Source organism: Ranitomeya variabilis, chromosome 4, assembly GCF_051348905.1.
Source record: "Ranitomeya variabilis isolate aRanVar5 chromosome 4, aRanVar5.hap1, whole genome shotgun sequence".
NCBI lineage: Eukaryota > Metazoa > Chordata > Amphibia > Anura > Dendrobatidae > Ranitomeya > Ranitomeya variabilis.
This window is the reverse complement of record NC_135235.1, coordinates 293,531,007-293,547,796: the sequence shown is the minus strand read 5'-3', so window position 1 is coordinate 293,547,796 and position 16,790 is coordinate 293,531,007. Positions and strand designations below refer to the sequence as shown.

General features: G+C 47.1%; 1 protein-coding gene across 5 annotated transcripts in view; it reads left to right on the top strand.

The window, feature by feature from the left end:
* Positions 1–16,790, top strand: part of LOC143764553 (cyclin-dependent kinase 11B-like) — a 69,498-nt gene that overhangs the window by 11,761 nt on the left and 40,947 nt on the right. For 2 of the 5 annotated variants that reach the window (XM_077250220.1, XM_077250219.1), the window contains exons 4-7: positions 9,053–9,177; positions 11,166–11,307; positions 12,222–12,349; positions 16,426–16,536. In XM_077250220.1, the coding sequence (XP_077106335.1) occupies positions 9,053–9,177; positions 11,166–11,307; positions 12,222–12,349; positions 16,426–16,536 (506 nt within the window). The remainder of the gene's footprint in view (positions 1–9,052; positions 9,178–11,165; positions 11,308–12,221; positions 12,350–16,425; positions 16,537–16,790) is intronic. The other 3 variants (XM_077250221.1, XM_077250223.1, XM_077250222.1) reach the window with 3 other exon arrangements.

Below are 16,790 nucleotides of genomic sequence, written 5' to 3'. Positions count from 1 at the left end.
CCGGGAAGGTATGTCCTTGCTTGGCTCCTTCACGTCATGTATCCCAGCAGTTCCGTGGGCGCAGTTCCACTCGAGGTGTTTACAGTATACAATTTTACATGAGGAGATAAAATTACAGGGGCGATTACACGGTAAAATTTCCCTTTCTAATGACGTAATCCAATCCCTAACCTGGTGGCTACAGCCAGATCATCTAGTTAGTGGGGTTCCCTGGGAGGTCAAACCCTCAAATATAATTTTTACGGATGCCAGCCCTCAGGGTTGGGGAGCACACTTGGGGGACCAGGTTGTCCAGGGGCTGTGGTCGGTTACGGAGTTAGACGACTCCTCTAATAAAAAAGAACTAAAAGCCATCTATCATGCCCTATGTGAATTCCTCCCACAGTTACACGGAACACATACCAGGGTACTCTCAGACAACATGACATCGGTGGCTTACATCAACCATCAAGGCGGAACGAGATCAGGCACTCTCATGTCTATAGCCGAAAACATCTTGACTATAGCCGAAGATCATCTTCTGTCCTTATCAGCGCTACATATCCGGGGGATAGACAACGCCAAAGCAGACTTTCTCAGTCGTCATACCCTCCATCAGGGGGAGTGGGTGTTAAATCGTCGAATATTCTCTATGATAACTATGAAATGGGGTATACCCGACATAGATCTCTTTGCCACAAGAGACAACAGGCAAATAAAAACATTCGCCTCAATGTTCCGAACAGACAACCCCGATGTTCTCGACGCCCTCCAGATTCCATGGACATTTCAGAAAGCATATGCCTTTCCCCCGATGATCCTTCTTCCAACAGTCATCAGGAAGATAAGAGAGGACAGAGCGAATGTAATCTTGATCGCTCCATTCTGGCCAAAGAGACCATGGTTTTCCCTGCTCAGAGCCATGTCCATCTCGGATCCATGGATTCTCCCAGAGAATCAAGATCTGCTTTTCCAGGGGCCCTTCAACCACCCTCATGTGAAGGGTCTACGGTTGACAGCCTGGAATTTGAGAGGCAGCTGTTAAAACTAAGGGGCTTCTCTGATAAAGTAATTGATACCCTATTGCTTAGTAGAAAAAGATCCACTACATCGATCTATGTGAAAGTATGGAGAAAATTTTTAAGCCTCTATCCCTCAGCCCTGTCAAAAGAAATTCCAGTCCCTATTATTCTTGAATTTCTCCAAAGAGGACGTGATTTAGGCCTTTCAGTTAACACCTTGAAAGTGCAAGTTTCAGCGCTAGGGGCTTTGTATAGTCACAACGTTGCAGGAGATAGATGGATATCCAGATTCATCTCAGCCTGCCAGAGAGCAGAACCAGTCCATATTCCCAACTCACCTCCTTGGGATGTTAATCTGGTCCTTGAAGCCTTAACAAATCACCCGTTTGAGCCTCTACATTCTGCTCACATTAAACATGTCTCCCTCAAAACAGCTCTCCTTGTTGCCTTAGTATCGGCAAGAAGGGTCAGCGACATACAGGCGCTATCAGTAGATCCTCCATTTATGTCAATATTACCAGATAGGATTGTCCTAAAGACAGACCCTTCCTACTTACCTAAAATGAGTACCAAATTCCATAGATCTCAAGAAATTCTCCTTCCTGCCTTCTATAATAATCCTACAAATCAGGAAGAAGAAAAATACCATACCTTAGATGTGAGAAGGGCTGTAATAACCTATCTAGATAGGACTAGCGCCTGGAGGAAGAGCAGGGCTCTCTTTGTTTCCTTCCAGGGTCAGAGGAAAGGAGCTGGCGTTACGAAAAACACATTATCCCGATGGATTCGGGAGGCGATATACCTGGCCTATTCGTCTAGAGGGGAAGATCCACCTGAGACTGTAAAGGCACATTCCACCCGGGCGATAGCATCATCCTGGGCAGAGCGGGCAGAAGTTCCAATAGAACTCATATGTAAGGCCGCAACCTGGTCGTCTCCTACTACTTTCTATAGTCACTATAGACTAGATTTATCTGCCTCCACTGACCTGTGTTTCGGTAGATCGGTTCTTAACACGATAATCCCCCCCAAATAACTGTCTCTGAAAGTCTCTCAGTGGGTGCTGTCGTGGCGAAGAGAAAACACCGGATTACGTACCGGTAATGCTCTTTTATAGAGCCACGACAGCACCCCTTCACTTCCCTCCCTTATATATATATATATATTAGTTTACATATGAGCACAAATAAGGGTGATTGGTTCTTGTAAATATTAGTAGTATAAGATAAAATGATGATATAGAATTGCCTACTAATACTGGTGGGCGGTTCCTCGCGATCTCTGTAACCCAAACTGTGGGAGCGAGGGGGACCGCCCCTTTTATCTCTCCGTAGGGTTTCCTGTTCCTAGGGGCGGATCCCCTCTCTCAGTGGGTGCTGTCGTGGCTCTATAAAAGAGCATTACCGGTACGTAATCCGGTGTTTTTTTACTTCATTTTAATGGGTTTGTCCACTAATTTTATATTTAGGCTAGGTTATCATTATCAGATTGTAGAAATGAGGAAAGAAATTTGCAGGATCCTTGTCCAGCAGCCAGGTCCGTGTTCTAGGGACGCTGGACCGGAGCCATGTGAACCGCCTCCTACCTGTCGACATCTCTGGCACTATGTTGTGTGTGCGTAATGCCGCAACAATGACATTGCGTCAAAAAAAGAAACGATGATCATGGCAGGACGCAGTTCACAGGGCTTCCATGCAATGGAGTACTCACCTGGCCGCTGGAGATAGGTCCTGCCAATCGTTTCACTCATCTCTATCAGATTGACATGGGTCTGACATTCAGCACTCACACCGATCAGTTTTTATACCCCCCAACAGTGGGCGGATTTGAACAGTTTACGGAGCAGGAGACCACACTTAGTGAATGCTGCTGGGTCCTTCAGATTGGCTTCTATTCTCTTGATTAGCAGCTGATCTACAGTACCGCCCCAGTCTTATGCCCATCAAATTATCAAATGTGGACAACCCCTTTGAGCATCCATGTAAGTGTTCTTGCAGACACATATTAGAGTTCATATTAAAGCTAGAAAAAAAATATCCTGTCACTTTATAGCCTCACTAATGAGCTGGTGGTCATTGCTCATCCTTGTTCACAAGCTGGCAGCATTTGATCCCTTTAAGCAGTCACTTGCCTCAGTGGTCATATGCCATACTTGCCACAGTCATGGCTCAGCACCGTGAGTGGTGATAACAGTTATGGTCCTTAACCTGTGACGCCTCTGATTACCTGCAGCAGTATCGCACTGTAAAAATTGAATGGATCCTCAGAGTATGTGAATTGCATCGTTGGCAGAGTGAGTAGAATTTAAAAAACTAAATAAAATTTGGGTAACTTTTTTTACTCTGTCGCCTCATTGGGGGACACAGGACCATGGGTGTTATGCTGCTGTCCACTAGGAGGCGACACTATGCATAATCTGAAAAAGATTAACTGTGGCTCCTCCTCTGCAGTATACACCCCTGGACGGCATCAAGCCTTCTCCAGTTTTTGCTTAGTGTCGCATAGGAGGCACACCTAAAAATTTTTTCTTTATTCTGTTTTTTTCCGATGGGATTACAGATGAAGAAAAGAGGGTCTCCTGTGAGACTCCCTGCATGGCTCCTTCCTCGGCCCCCTATTACGGGGTGCCCGGTTGAAGTGGAGATGGCTATTCCCCATGTTGCTCCTTCCCCAGTACCTCGGGTGCTGGTTCGAAGTCGAGACCACCCTCCTTCCCCAATTCCTTTTGGTTTCTGGGTTGAGGTCGAGGAGAGGATAAAGCCCCCTGAAGGTGACAGCAAAAAGCACCCTCCCTAATCCCCCTCTGCGGGCATTAGGTTGAGACGCCTCAGGTAGGGCCTGTACAGGCAGCACTCTGCAGCTCCCAGCAATGGGCCAGCACGCTGCGCCTGCATCCAGGGACCCCAGCCCAGCTGTGGGCTCCTGTCGGGGCCGGGGTGAGTGCAGGCAGGCATGGCACAATACAGACACAGGGCTCCCTGCGTCCCTGTCTCTGCGGCAGCACCAGCTATATACTGCCTCAGGGGGACCCCACACGGGCTCCCCCTTCCGCTTATAGCTCCACCGCCATCCTGCCTTTAAATCCGGGGGGGGTGGGGGGGTCCGATTCAGATCCGACCCCCTCCCGGACTTTCGCGCTGGCCTGGAGCCCTTCTGGGCCTCAGGCATCTAATTTAGGCCTCGGCTTCGGCCTAGCTGTAGCCGCCGCCTCCTTTCCGCCCCCCCTGCCCGCCCCCCGGATGACAAATATGACACTCTACAGTGTCAGAGGGGGCAGATCGAGACAGAAAGGGCGCGTTTTTACACAGCTTTGCCGCCTTTTTTCAGCTCTCCGCCCCCTTCTCCCCCTTCCTCTCCTTCTCAGCAGCCATTTTCTGCTGCGGATTAACCCTGCATCTCCTGGTCTGCAGGACCAGGCAGCCAATCTCCGGGGGGCACAGGACTGTGGATCTTCGGCGCTGGACCTAGGGGCACACTGGTGGGGTAAGATCACAGCTGGGTTTTTTACTCAGCTGTGAATCCATATTCCCTATAAGGCTCCCCTATAGGCTTCTCTGCAATCACTATAGGGTTCTCTACATAGCTAGCCTTTCTGCCCTCTGTGCACGATGCCGGGCTCAAGGTCCAAGAGAACCAGGCAGAACTGCTATTATGCATTCTGCACAGCCTGCGGGACCGCTCTCCCCAGTGGCAGCACGTACCCGCATTGTCAGAACTGTATACACACTGGGTCGGAGCCCCCAAGAAGCCCCTGCCAATGCCTTGGTGTCTAATGCCACGCTGGAATGGGCTACTCAGATATCGCAATCTATGATGCAGTCTATAGATAACCTAACCTCCACAATGCTTCAGGCTCTGCAGGGTCATGCCTCGGCTATGACCGTTACCCAGCAAAGGGACAGCTTGACTCGGGAACAAGATGACCCTGGCACATCCACGTCCAGGTCAGGACGCAAGCGGACCCATAGATCAAGTCCATCTGCGTCATCCCATAGCACACGGTCATCCCCCTCTAGGGAGAGACACCGTAGCTCGAGGTCATCTAGACCGTCCCATTCCAGGGACAGACAATGCAGATCTCCGCAATCCCCGACCAGAGAAGGCCTCCTCCCCTGCTCACTCAGCAGGGGACGCCTCAGTGATACACAGGATTCAGAAGGCATCTGCGACTCTGACTCAGACAGGGAAACGGAGGGGTCCCTGATCCCAATCCCTCCTAGCAATAGAGCGCTTGTTGAGGACATAATCTCTTCCATCCATCGGGTGCTGGACATTTCTGATCCGCCACCAGAGGCCCCAGAACATAAGATTTCCTTTAAAGGACCTCTGAAGCCGCCTAAGGTTTTTCTCTAACCACCCAGAGTTTAAGGTGATCCTTAAAAAGCAGCTCTCACAGCCTGAGAAAAAATTTGCTAATCGCAAATATCTGGAGGCGAGGTACCCCTTCCCACAGAAGGACACCAAAGAATGGACAGATCCACCTGAAGTGGACCCCCCAGTCTCTAGGCTAGCAGCACAGACCCTCCTTTCACTGCCAGATAGCTAAACCCTCAGGGACGCAGCAGACCGGCAGGTAGAACGCATGGCTCGTTCAATTTTCGAGGAAGCAGGGGCATCTCTGGCTCCCGCGTTCGCCTCGGTTTGGGCTGCCAAATGGCCTGGGCAAAAAAAATTTACAAGCTCTCCAAGCATCCGCTCCTGAGCTGTCGGACCAAGCGGTTCAAATAGCAGTTGTAGCAGATTACATGCTTCATGCAGCTCTGGATTCAGCAAGGGGAGTAGCGGGGATAGCATCAAACGCCATCACTATTCGGCGTATCCACTGGCTGTGGGAATGGAAAGCGGACGCAGCCTCAAAGAAGTCCCTCACGCACTTCCCCTACCACAGTGGGAGACTTTTCGGTGAACAGTTGGACACTATGATATCCAACGCTACCGGGGGTAAGAGTACTTCTCTTCCCCAACTCAGACCTAAACGCACTTCCAAGAAGCGTAACCAAACTCGATTCCGATCCTTTCGGAATTCCTCAGGCTGGTCCGTCTCACGTCCAGCACAAAATCGTAACCGTTCCCCACGCAGGGACAACTCACGATCGGCGCAAAGGTCGGACAAGACCTGGCAGTCAAAAGCAGGCCAGCCTAAGCCCAGAGGAGGAAAATCTCAGACTTTCTCCTCATCATGACTCACGGACTCCGGAAGACACCACACCAGTAGGCGGCCGACTTTTGCTCTTTCATCAAGTCTGGCTGCCTATTACAGAAGACAGGTGGGTCAGGGAACTAGTGTCTTCCGGATACAAAATAGACTTCACCTCCAACCCACCGGACCGATTCTTCCTCTCTGTCCCCCCAAAACCGCCAGCCAAGGCTCGTGCCTACCACCAAGCAGTCTCCTCACTTTTTCAAGCAGGAGTCATAGTACCGGTCCCCACGACCGACCGCTTCTGAGGGTTCTACTCCAATCTGTTCGTAGTTCCCAAGAAAGGAGGCAGCGTACGGCCCATACTAGACCTAAAACAGGTCAACAAATATGTACGGGTCCGTCACTTCCGCATGGAGTCCCTTCGGTCCATTATTGCGTCCATGGAGAAGGGAGAATATCTCGCCTCCATAGACATACAAGACGCATACCTGCATATGCCCATTGCACCTGCCCATCAGAGGTTTCTCAGGTTCGCAATAGGCCAGGACCACTACCAATTTGTGGCTCTCCCTTTCGGACTCGCCACGTCTCCCAGAGTGTTCACCAAGGTCATGGCAGCCACCATGGACGTCCTACACTCCAGAGGCATAGTAGTCGTTCCATACCTGGACGATCTACTCATCAAGGCTCCCACCTTCAAGGACTGCGAGCTCAGCGTCTCAATCACAACCGATACGCTCAGTCGCATGGGCTGGTTAATCAACCTACAAAAGTCATCACCAACCCCGAGTCAGTCCCTGACCTTCCTGGGAATGCTATTCAACACCTCCAGGGGTCTAGTGCTCCTTCCCAAGGACAAGGCACTTGCTCTCCGCCTGGCAGTTCGCACTCTCCTCCGCAAACCCCCTCGATCTCTCCGGTTTGCCATAAGAGTCCTCGGCAAGATGGGGGCGGCAATAGAAGCGGTCCCTTTTGCCCAGTTTCACCTCAGGCCTCTCCAACTAGCCATTCTCAAGTCCTGGGACAGGAATCCCTTTTCTCTCGACAGGGAGTTCCAGCTAACGTTGTCAACCAGGAGGTCCCTGCATTGGTGGCTCAAGCCAACCTCGCTAGCAAAGGGGAAATCCTTTCTCACAGGTCAATGGAAGGTTCTGACCACCGACGCGAGCCTGACTCAGAATACAGTCGGACAATGCCACGGCCGTGGCATTTGTGAACCACCAAGGGGGGACCCGCAGTACCCAGGCGATGCGAGAAGTGTCACACATCCTCCGCTGGGCGGAGGACACAGGGCCGGTTCTTTCGGGCGGTCCACATTCCGGGTGTGGACAACTGGGAAGCAGACTTCCTCAGCCGACAAGGAATAGACTCGGGAGAGTGGTCTCTCCATCCCAAAATTTTTCGCCAGATCTGTCACCGCTGGGGGACCCCGGATGTGGACCTAATGGCATCCCACTTCAATGCCAAGGTCTCCAACTTTATGGCCAGAACACACGATCCGAGGTCGCTCGGAGCAGACGCTCTGGTTCAGGACTGGACCCAGTTCCAGCTTCTGTATATTTTTCCACCTCTCCCCCTGATATCCAGAGTGGTGAGGAAGTTCAAACAAGAGGGAGTTCCAACCATCCTAATTGCACCGGACTGGCCCAGACGTACATGGTACGCCGACATCGTACAACTTACAGCAGACGCCCCCTGGCGTCTCCCCGACTGCCACGATCTTCTATCACATGGCCCGTTCTACCACCAGAACTCAGGGGCTCTCAATTTGACGGTGTGGCCCTTGAAACCTGGGTTCTAACCCAGGCAGGGCTCTCGCCGGACGTTATTGGGACCATGATCAGGACACGGAAGCCAGCTTCTGCCAAGATCTATTGCCGTACCTGGAAAGCTTTCTTTACCTGGTGCGAATCTCGTGGCCAGACCCCATTCCCTTATTCCCTTCCCAAACTACTTGGTTTTCTCCAATCGGGTCTGGAGGCCAGGCTGTCCTTGGGCTCGCTTAAGAGCCAGGTGTCAGCCCTCTCAGTGCTCTTTCAAAGGCGCATTGCTACCAAGCCGCAAGTAAGGACATTCCTTCAGGGGGTTTCCCGATTGGTTCCCCCCTACAGACGACCACTAGAAACGTGGGACTTCAACCTGGTCCTGACAGCATTGCAGGAACCACCCTTCGAACCTCTTAAGGAGGTCCCGCTCCGCCTTCTCTCCCAGAAGGTGGTTTTCCTGGTGGCAATCACCTCGCTACGCAGGGTGTCTGAACTGACAGCACTCTCCTGCAGACGGCCCTTCCTGGCCTTTCACCAGGACAAGGTAGTTCTTCGTACGGTCCCATCCTTCCTTCCGAAGGTTGTGTCCAACTTCCACCTCAATGAGGGAATTTCACTACCATCCCTTGTCTGTTGAGTTCTCATATTGTTTTTTGAGCTCGTACATAGTGGCCTTCTTATAGGCAATGTCTATGTTAATCATGTTACGTTCCTCCTACTGCTTTTGCACAAAACTGGAGAAGGCTGATGCCGTCCAGGGGTGTATACTGCAGAGGAGGAGCCACAGTTAATCTTTTTCAGATTATGCATAGTGTCGCCTCCTAGTGGACAGCAGCATAACACCCATGGTCCTGTGTCCCCCAATTAGAGGCTAAGAGAAAGAGATTTTACGGTGAGTACACAAAAATCTCCTTTTTTTTTTACTCTTTTTTTTTTTTTTTTTAACGTTTCCCTTTTTCTTTAAAGCATCGATACCTGAATCTTATGGAGATTCAAGCCTGGATCAATATGACCACAGTGATTCTCATTTTTGTCAATAGCACCACTTAACGTGCCCAAATTACAGTTAGACTAAAAAAAACCTCAAAATAAATGCTGTGTGTTAATTTTTTGGGGTGGGGATTTTTTTTTTTTATTCCTAGAGGTGAAGAAGATGACTCCTTGGCTATTAAACCTCCACAGCAAGTTTCTCGAAAAGAAAAATCTCATCATAGGAAAGATGAGAAGAAGAAAGAGAAACGCCGACACCGCAGCCATTCTGCCGAAGGTACTTCTATGTAATGGGCGTTATATGTGTGTAATTTCAGGAGGTCAAACACATATAATGCAACGCCTTCTAAATAAAACTCCGCAATCAGATACTTGGAATGCACTTTCAGTGTCACAAGAAACATTTACAGGAACCCCTACTTAGGCTAGTTTCACATTTGCGGTTGAGTCCGCAGGGTGTTGTCCGCAAACGCATGCAAAAACGCAAGACGAAAAAACCGCTACGTTTGTATGCGTCTTTTGCCTGCGTTTGCGCTTTTTATGCGCATGCATTCGATATTTCCGGGAGGGCTGTGTCTCAATGGGTGGGTCTAAATCAGTTCCTGGATATGCGCAGTCCGAAGTACGCAAGTGCAGCAACCGCATGCGTACGCAAATACATGCGTACGCATGCGTTCCTGTAGGCAGTAATGCTGTGTTTTTTAACACACTTATCCGCATGCGCATGCCTGGTCATATTTGACAGAAATTTGCCTACCTCAAAAATTGCAACATGGTGCGTTAGCCGCGCCCTGCCGCACATCGTGAAAAGACGCATGCGTAAGCAGACGCAGGCCAACTCGTGCAATCAAGACACATGCGGATGTATTTGTCAAACGCTGCGAACACAACCTCAAGTAGAACCGTGGAACCGGCCTTTAGTGCATGGACTGGTCACGATGATGAAGGAAGGGGTCTGCCGTGATTTAATGAACATTACATTGTATTGGAAGGTTCATAGATGGATAATGGTGGCGTGTAAGGCTATGTTCACATTTTGCATTGTTTTTCTGCAGGCAAAACCTGCTCTCTTGGCAGTAAAGAAGCTGCTTACAAAAAGCAGGTTTTGCAACCTATTTGCTGCGTTTTTGCTAAGTTTTTATTATCTCTTGTGCATGTTGGTAAAAAAAAGCATGATGCAATTTTCTTAGTTTTTTGCACCAAAAATGCAGCAAAACTTGATACCTGCATTTTTTGCTGTTCTTTTGTACTTACTCATTGCTTTCTATGGTTGAAAAAAAGGCTGAAAGAAGTGACCATGCTGCAGTTTTCAAAAACTCAACCGTTTCCAATTCAGTCAGGAAAAAAAAAAAAAAACAATGTGTGTTCTCATAGCTTTTGTTGTCACTGTAAACACAGCTTAAAATTTACATAAAAAAGCAGCAAAATCGCAACGTTTGAACATCGCCTTAGGCCATGTTCACACTTTGCGGGTGACCTCTGCGGGTTCTCCCGCAGCGGATTTGATAAATCTGCAGGGCAAAACCGCTGCGGTTATCCCTGCAGATTTATCGCGGTTTGTTCCGCGGTTTCCGATGCGGGTTTCCGCCTATACTATTGATGCTGCATATGCAGCAATATGCAGCATCAATAGTAATGTTAAAATAAAAAAAAAAAGTTTATATACTCACCCTCTGACGTCCCGATCTCCTCGGCGCTGCACCCGGCGCTCCGGTTCCAAAGATGATGTGCGAGAAGGACCCTTCATGACGTCACGGTCATGTGACCACAACGTCACTGCAGGTCCTGTTCGCACAGCAACTCTGACCGGCCGGCCGCGTGCAGCGCTGAGAGGTGAGTATAACATGATTTTTTATTTTAATTCTTTTTTTTACCCCAAATATGGTTCCCAGGGCCTGGAGGAGAGTCTCCTCTCCTCCACCCTGGGTACCACCCGCACATTATCCGCTTACTTCCCGCAACGTGGGCACAGCCCCATGCGGGAAGTAAGAGGTTCAATTCATTCCTATGGGTGCAGAATCGCAGCGATTCTGCACAAAGAAGTGACATGCTGCGGGTTGTAAACCGGTTTTTCCCGCAGCATGTGCACTGCGGTTTGCGGTTTCCATAGGGTTTACATGTTAATGTAAACGCAATGGAAACTGCTGCGGACCTGCAGCATCAAAATCGCCGCGGATCCGCGGTAAAGACCGCAAAGTGTGAACATGGCCTTACGGTCCAAGATGAATAGTTTGTACTGACTTGCGCGTGATGTTTATTACGGAGCAGGTAAATATATGCGTGCAAAGGAAAAGGACAGAGAGCCTGAAAGACGGAAAAGACACAGAGAAGAACAAGATAAAGTTCGCCGCGAGCGGGAGCGACTGAAGAGAAGGGAGCTGGCCCGGGAGCATTCTAGGAGGGAACGGTAAGGAGAGCCGGGCGTTGTGTATGATAAGTATTTTCGCTTTCTAGAAAGCCGCATTTAAAGGAATTGTCAAGTAAAAACAATTCACATACTAACATCAACAATGGTATATGTACTAACAAGAGGCTCTTGTTCAAATGAATTGGCAATCATTTTATACATGACTATGTTGCGTACTACAGAGCGACATCTGATGACTGCCATGTTCCTTACTTGCTCTGTTGGTAGAAGTATAGCTTAGGAATAAAAAGATATCCTGCACAAAAGACTTCATTATGTGCAGAGCTGATATTTGATGTACTCAACCTTTGCAATCCATACAACCCTAAAAGCGCTTGGTTATGTACACACTACAGAAGAAACTTTTAGTTTAATCTTGGCAATTTAAGGCCTAACCTCCAGCAATGTCGAAGCTGATGAACCTCCTCGTTCGGTCACCTCTTGAGCATGGGGATTCCTCTGAACACATACTCAAGTGTCGATGACTGGTTGCTCGAGTCCAGCCAAACACTAAATGGAGGAAAGTGAGACGTCTGTGTTCAAGCAGGAAGGAGCAGAGACTGGGTAGTACCTTTTCTATAAAATCACTGCACACTTTAATATCAGATTCTAATTGCAAGATAAAAAGGCCCAAAACATGGGGTGTAGAGTAAAGCTGGCACCTTACATCAAGAATCCATATTGTTCCGATTGGATGCATCAGTTCTGGTGTCCTCAGGGGTTACTGACACTGATTGCATACAAACTACATACAGGTTTTCAAAGCCACCTCACAGTCGATGAGTGGAAGGGTCTCCCCCCATCTTAAAAGTGCTGGAGTTCCCAGTAGTATGACACCCTGTAATCCTCTTTTGGCCGGACACCAGATATTTCAACTCCTTTAACTTTAATTGAACTTTTTATCTTTCTTGCAGCGACCGTTTAGAACAACTGGAGCGTAATCGTGAGCGCGAAAGGAAACTATGGGAACAGCAGAAAGAACTGAAAGAACGACATAGGCGAGCTGAGGAGAGACGTAAAGGACGGGAGGCCAGGAGAGAAGGTACTGCTACCTGCACCCTGTCCTGTCACTTTGGTTTTGGACTCTATGGAGATTCTGTTTATTTTTAGGGCTGGTCCATGACTTGTTACTTAGCTTAAATAAAGAATACTCTCATTGTAGTGTACAAGATGTTAGATAAAAGTTACAGTAGAGACAGAAAATGAAAGTTAGAAAACTATTTGTAAAAATGTGTAACATTCATTTTTACAAATCCTTTTTTTTTTGATTGATGGGAGTCCTAAATGCTGAGACCCCACTGATCGCTGTAACAAAGGAACGTGAGCGCTTAACTGAGTGCTGATCTTTTAGCTGTGGTTGGCTCTCCACAGACAGGCATGCTTACAGGTGCGTTAACCCACAGACTTATTTTGGGCCCATGCTCGGCTCTAAAGGAACCCAGAGCTCAGCTGAACTCTTAAGCCTCGTTGTTTCAGAAATTAATGGGGATCTTTGTGACTTGATCACTACCAAGCAAAACCTCTGATAATTCAGAAGTTTTCTTAGAAGAAAAGAAATATCCTTTAGATCCAAACTTCTGTGTCATTTCATTTCTTAAAGCTTTCTTTCATTTCAGGTAACTTTTTACAGAATAAATTGTCATGTGTGTGTACATCAAGAATAACACTGGCCGTTATATGACTAGCATATCTCACCAGTTTTCTCCTTTACAAAATCGAAATTTCAGCTGTCTCTTAAATAGTGGGAGCAGACTAGCTGCTATGTTGTCTCCCTTACAACATTGCACAGGGATTCCTACTCATATTTCTCTGTTTAGGACATGCTTAGAATTAGCAGCTGCATGGAGGAGATTATACAGCAAACTCAGCAGTGTAGCTGTGAATCCAGCTCAGGGATAAGCTAACTCATTCAATATCTACAGTAAGATCTGCTTGTCTTTGCCTGCACCCTCACTCCTCCTCTTCCCTTCCTTCTCAATTGGAAATAATAGATGTAACCTGACTCCTCACTGTGCTGGCAGTCAGTCTTGCTTTGTGCAAAATGGATTTCAACATTGTTTATATTTTTTTCCATAGTGGACAGTGAGTTTGAAAGGGGAGGAAGTGGCTCATTAGTGGAGAAAGGAGATTTCTCTGATAAGATATATTACAAAGTTTTTTACACTAACTTGTACTGCTGATATATGCAGTGTATTGACCAGTAACAATTTAATACATCTTTATATTAGTTGGAGCTCTGTTTTTTCAATCCTAAATTTCCGAATACAGCTAAAGAGTTTCCCCAGTGGTGGCTTAAGACAACTATATAGTGAATATAGCATTGTGGATACACATAAAGAATTTGCTAGTTTTTAGATACAAAATTGGTTGTCAGTCCGTAGTTTGAGTCCCACATGGCTGGCAGACTTCATCACTGTGCTGGGCCATGTAAATGACGGAGGAGGAAATCTGTCTGCATGCTGGAGGTGTAGATAATGGCACCGGTGCTTTAGGTCAGTCTCTTCTTTCCTGCACCTGTGAATAAACAGATTGAGTTTGGTGCCTTCGAAGGGTATGTCTCAAGTTCTTAAATGGGTACAACTGTAAAGTGCTTGTAAGAACAAGCAACTTTGCAATTAGCCTCCTAATTCTCTCCTGTCTGAAGAAGTTTTGGGATATTACTTAGACGATGAGCATGCACTGCTTGCAAGCTTTATTATTTAGAGCCTCCTCACAGCATTCTGAAGCTGGCCAGATCACTGTGTCCAACCCACCTCAATGCCTTCCTGGGAGATCGCAGATAGGACCACAGGCGCAACCATGCTTCTGGTCCTAGCTGTCAATCTTCAGGAGCACATTTTCCCAAGCAAAGCAGAGAGGCTGGGGAGCAGTGCGCTCCTGAAGGTAGAACAACCCTTTAACTGCAGACTTCCCAATCCTGATTTGTATATTATATAACAATTGTTCAAAGTGGTTCTGTCTCTTCAGGTCAAGGAATGAATTTTAGCTTTTGTTGTACATGACATGAGCCAAGTTAATAACCTATACGTTAGAGCACCATTATTCTTTCTTTTTTGTTTCTCTCCTTAAAGGGAACCTGCCATGTCCAGTAAAGATATTTACCTGCCAATATAGGGTTAATCTGAAGGTAAATTGTGTTTAAAATCCTGCCTGCTTTACTGGGGCAGCAGCTACAGGGAGAAAATGAACTTGTATCCTCCCAGCGGCCGCTCTTTTCCATTTTTGAAGTCGGTAGAGGTAGCAGGTACAGTCACAACTCAATATACAGTGAGAGTGGCACTAAACATTCCCTGGCATATTTACAGCTTGTTGTGCAGCGTCTGTGCAGGGCAGATTGTCAATCAATGTGTCGAGGAGTTGTCACAGCTGCAGTGACTGTAACCGCTCTCTATATCGACCCAATGACAAGTATCGAGCAGTCGCAGAGAGAATAAAAGTTAAAGGGGTATTCCCATCTCCAAGATCCTATCCCAATATGTTGTGGATGTAATAATAATGATAATATTATCAAATACCTACAATTAGAAATGTAAGAGAGTTCTTCTGATTCGCTATGTCGCTTACCCCACGTGCAGGCATTGCATTAGCTTAAGTATCCATAGTTAGGACCATTCCTATAGCGACAGTTAGGCCTCTTTCACATTTCTGTCTTTCAGCTCCCGTCACAATACGTCGATTTTTGAGAATGCAAGATCCTGCAAAAAAATTTGCAGGATCCTGCATTTTCTCTTAGACTTGTATTACTCGGATTGTGATGGATGGCCATCCGTTTCATCCGTCGTGCACTGGATCCTGCGTAAAAAAACGGTCCGTCGGGCAGATAAAACGTTCAGAGGAAGGTTTTTTCTGCACGTCGGAAAATCGGTCAGCGACACATCCTGCACTGCCCGTCTCTGGCTACAATGGAAGCCTATGGGCGCAGGACGTGTCCATGATGCTGCCTATGCAGCATCAATAATAACAAGATATAATGTTAAAAATAATAAAAAAAATAAAAAATCGCAATGGCGTCCCGCACAGCGATGCTCCCGGCAGCTAGCGTTCCTAGTAATACCTTGCGAAATCTCACGAGAAGTTGCGGTCGAGATTTCGCAATGTATTACTAGGAATTCTAGCTGCCGTGAGCATCGATGGGTGGGACGCCGGTAGGTGAGAGTACTGCGATTTTTTTTTTTTTTTTTAACCTGATTTGTGTTGTGTATGCGTTTTTGCAGTGGAAAACCGCTGCGAAGACGCATACACAACAGGTGCACATAGCCTTGACGGGTCCGTCAGAAAGACGGGTCCAGTGCACCCGTTTTTTACAATCCGCACAGGATCCGTCTTTTCAACATTTTGACAGATCCTGTGCAGATTGTAAAAACGGAAGAAAGAAGCCTTAGTTGTTAGTGGTCATAACCATGGATACCTAAGCTACTGCAAAGCCTTCACATGAGGAAAGAGACATAGGGAATCAGGAGAACTGTACTACAGTTCTAAGTGGAGTTATTTGCTACTATTATTATTATTTTTGTTACATGTTGGGATAAGATCTTGAAGATGGGAATACTCCTTTTAATGTTCTTCCTGTATACAGTAGAGCAGCCCAACACGATTTTAAAGATATTTACCTGCAGATCAACCTTATATCTGCAGGTAAATAGCATTTCTGGTCATGAAAACTTCCCTTTAAAGGGAATCTATTGGGAGTTTTTTTCTATGTAATCTGACAACAGCATGATGCAGGTGCAGAGACCCTGATTCCAGTGGTGTTTCATTAAGTTTACTGTGTGCAGCAGTTGTGATAATATCGGTTTTCTCTGCTGCAGATCTAGCAGAGCTCTGAATGTTGAGCTCTGTATAACGCCACTGAATGGCTGCTTTCTATGTATACTGTACATAGGCAAAAAGCTGCCAATCTGGGGTGGCGACAGAGTTGGACTAGAAAGCACCAGACACCTAATCTCCTGGTGATAAAACAATGATTGTATTGAAACAGCAACACACATCCCATTGCTGTTCTCAAATTACATAGCAAAAACCTTCTGACAGATTAATTTTAAAGTGATCTGATAGCAATCAATTGGTAGTAATAATACGCATAATTGCACTTGCCAACCTATACCACATGCCTTCTAGGGCTCGCAGGATCTGCGCTTTCTGAACGCAGGAAGCCAGGGCTCTTGCAGGAGACTGAGAGAATGCAGTACAGTGCAGAGTCAAGAATACTTGTAGAGTTTAGCACTCAAAGTAAGTTTTAGCTTTTTAAAACCATTTATATGACATTAACTTTTGTGGCAGTTCTGTACTGCATTGTATCCCCGTAACCCTTTCTCAGCCGGACAAGCTGGCTCCAACTAATGTTTCATAATTTCTCGTTTGGCAGCAAGAGAGATCAAAATAATCTTCTGATATCTCTCTGGTCAAAGGGCAGAATGACGCAGGCTGTTGTGGCATCTTTGTTCTTATGACGAATACCCCACAGACTTCTAATGGAGTCAGTT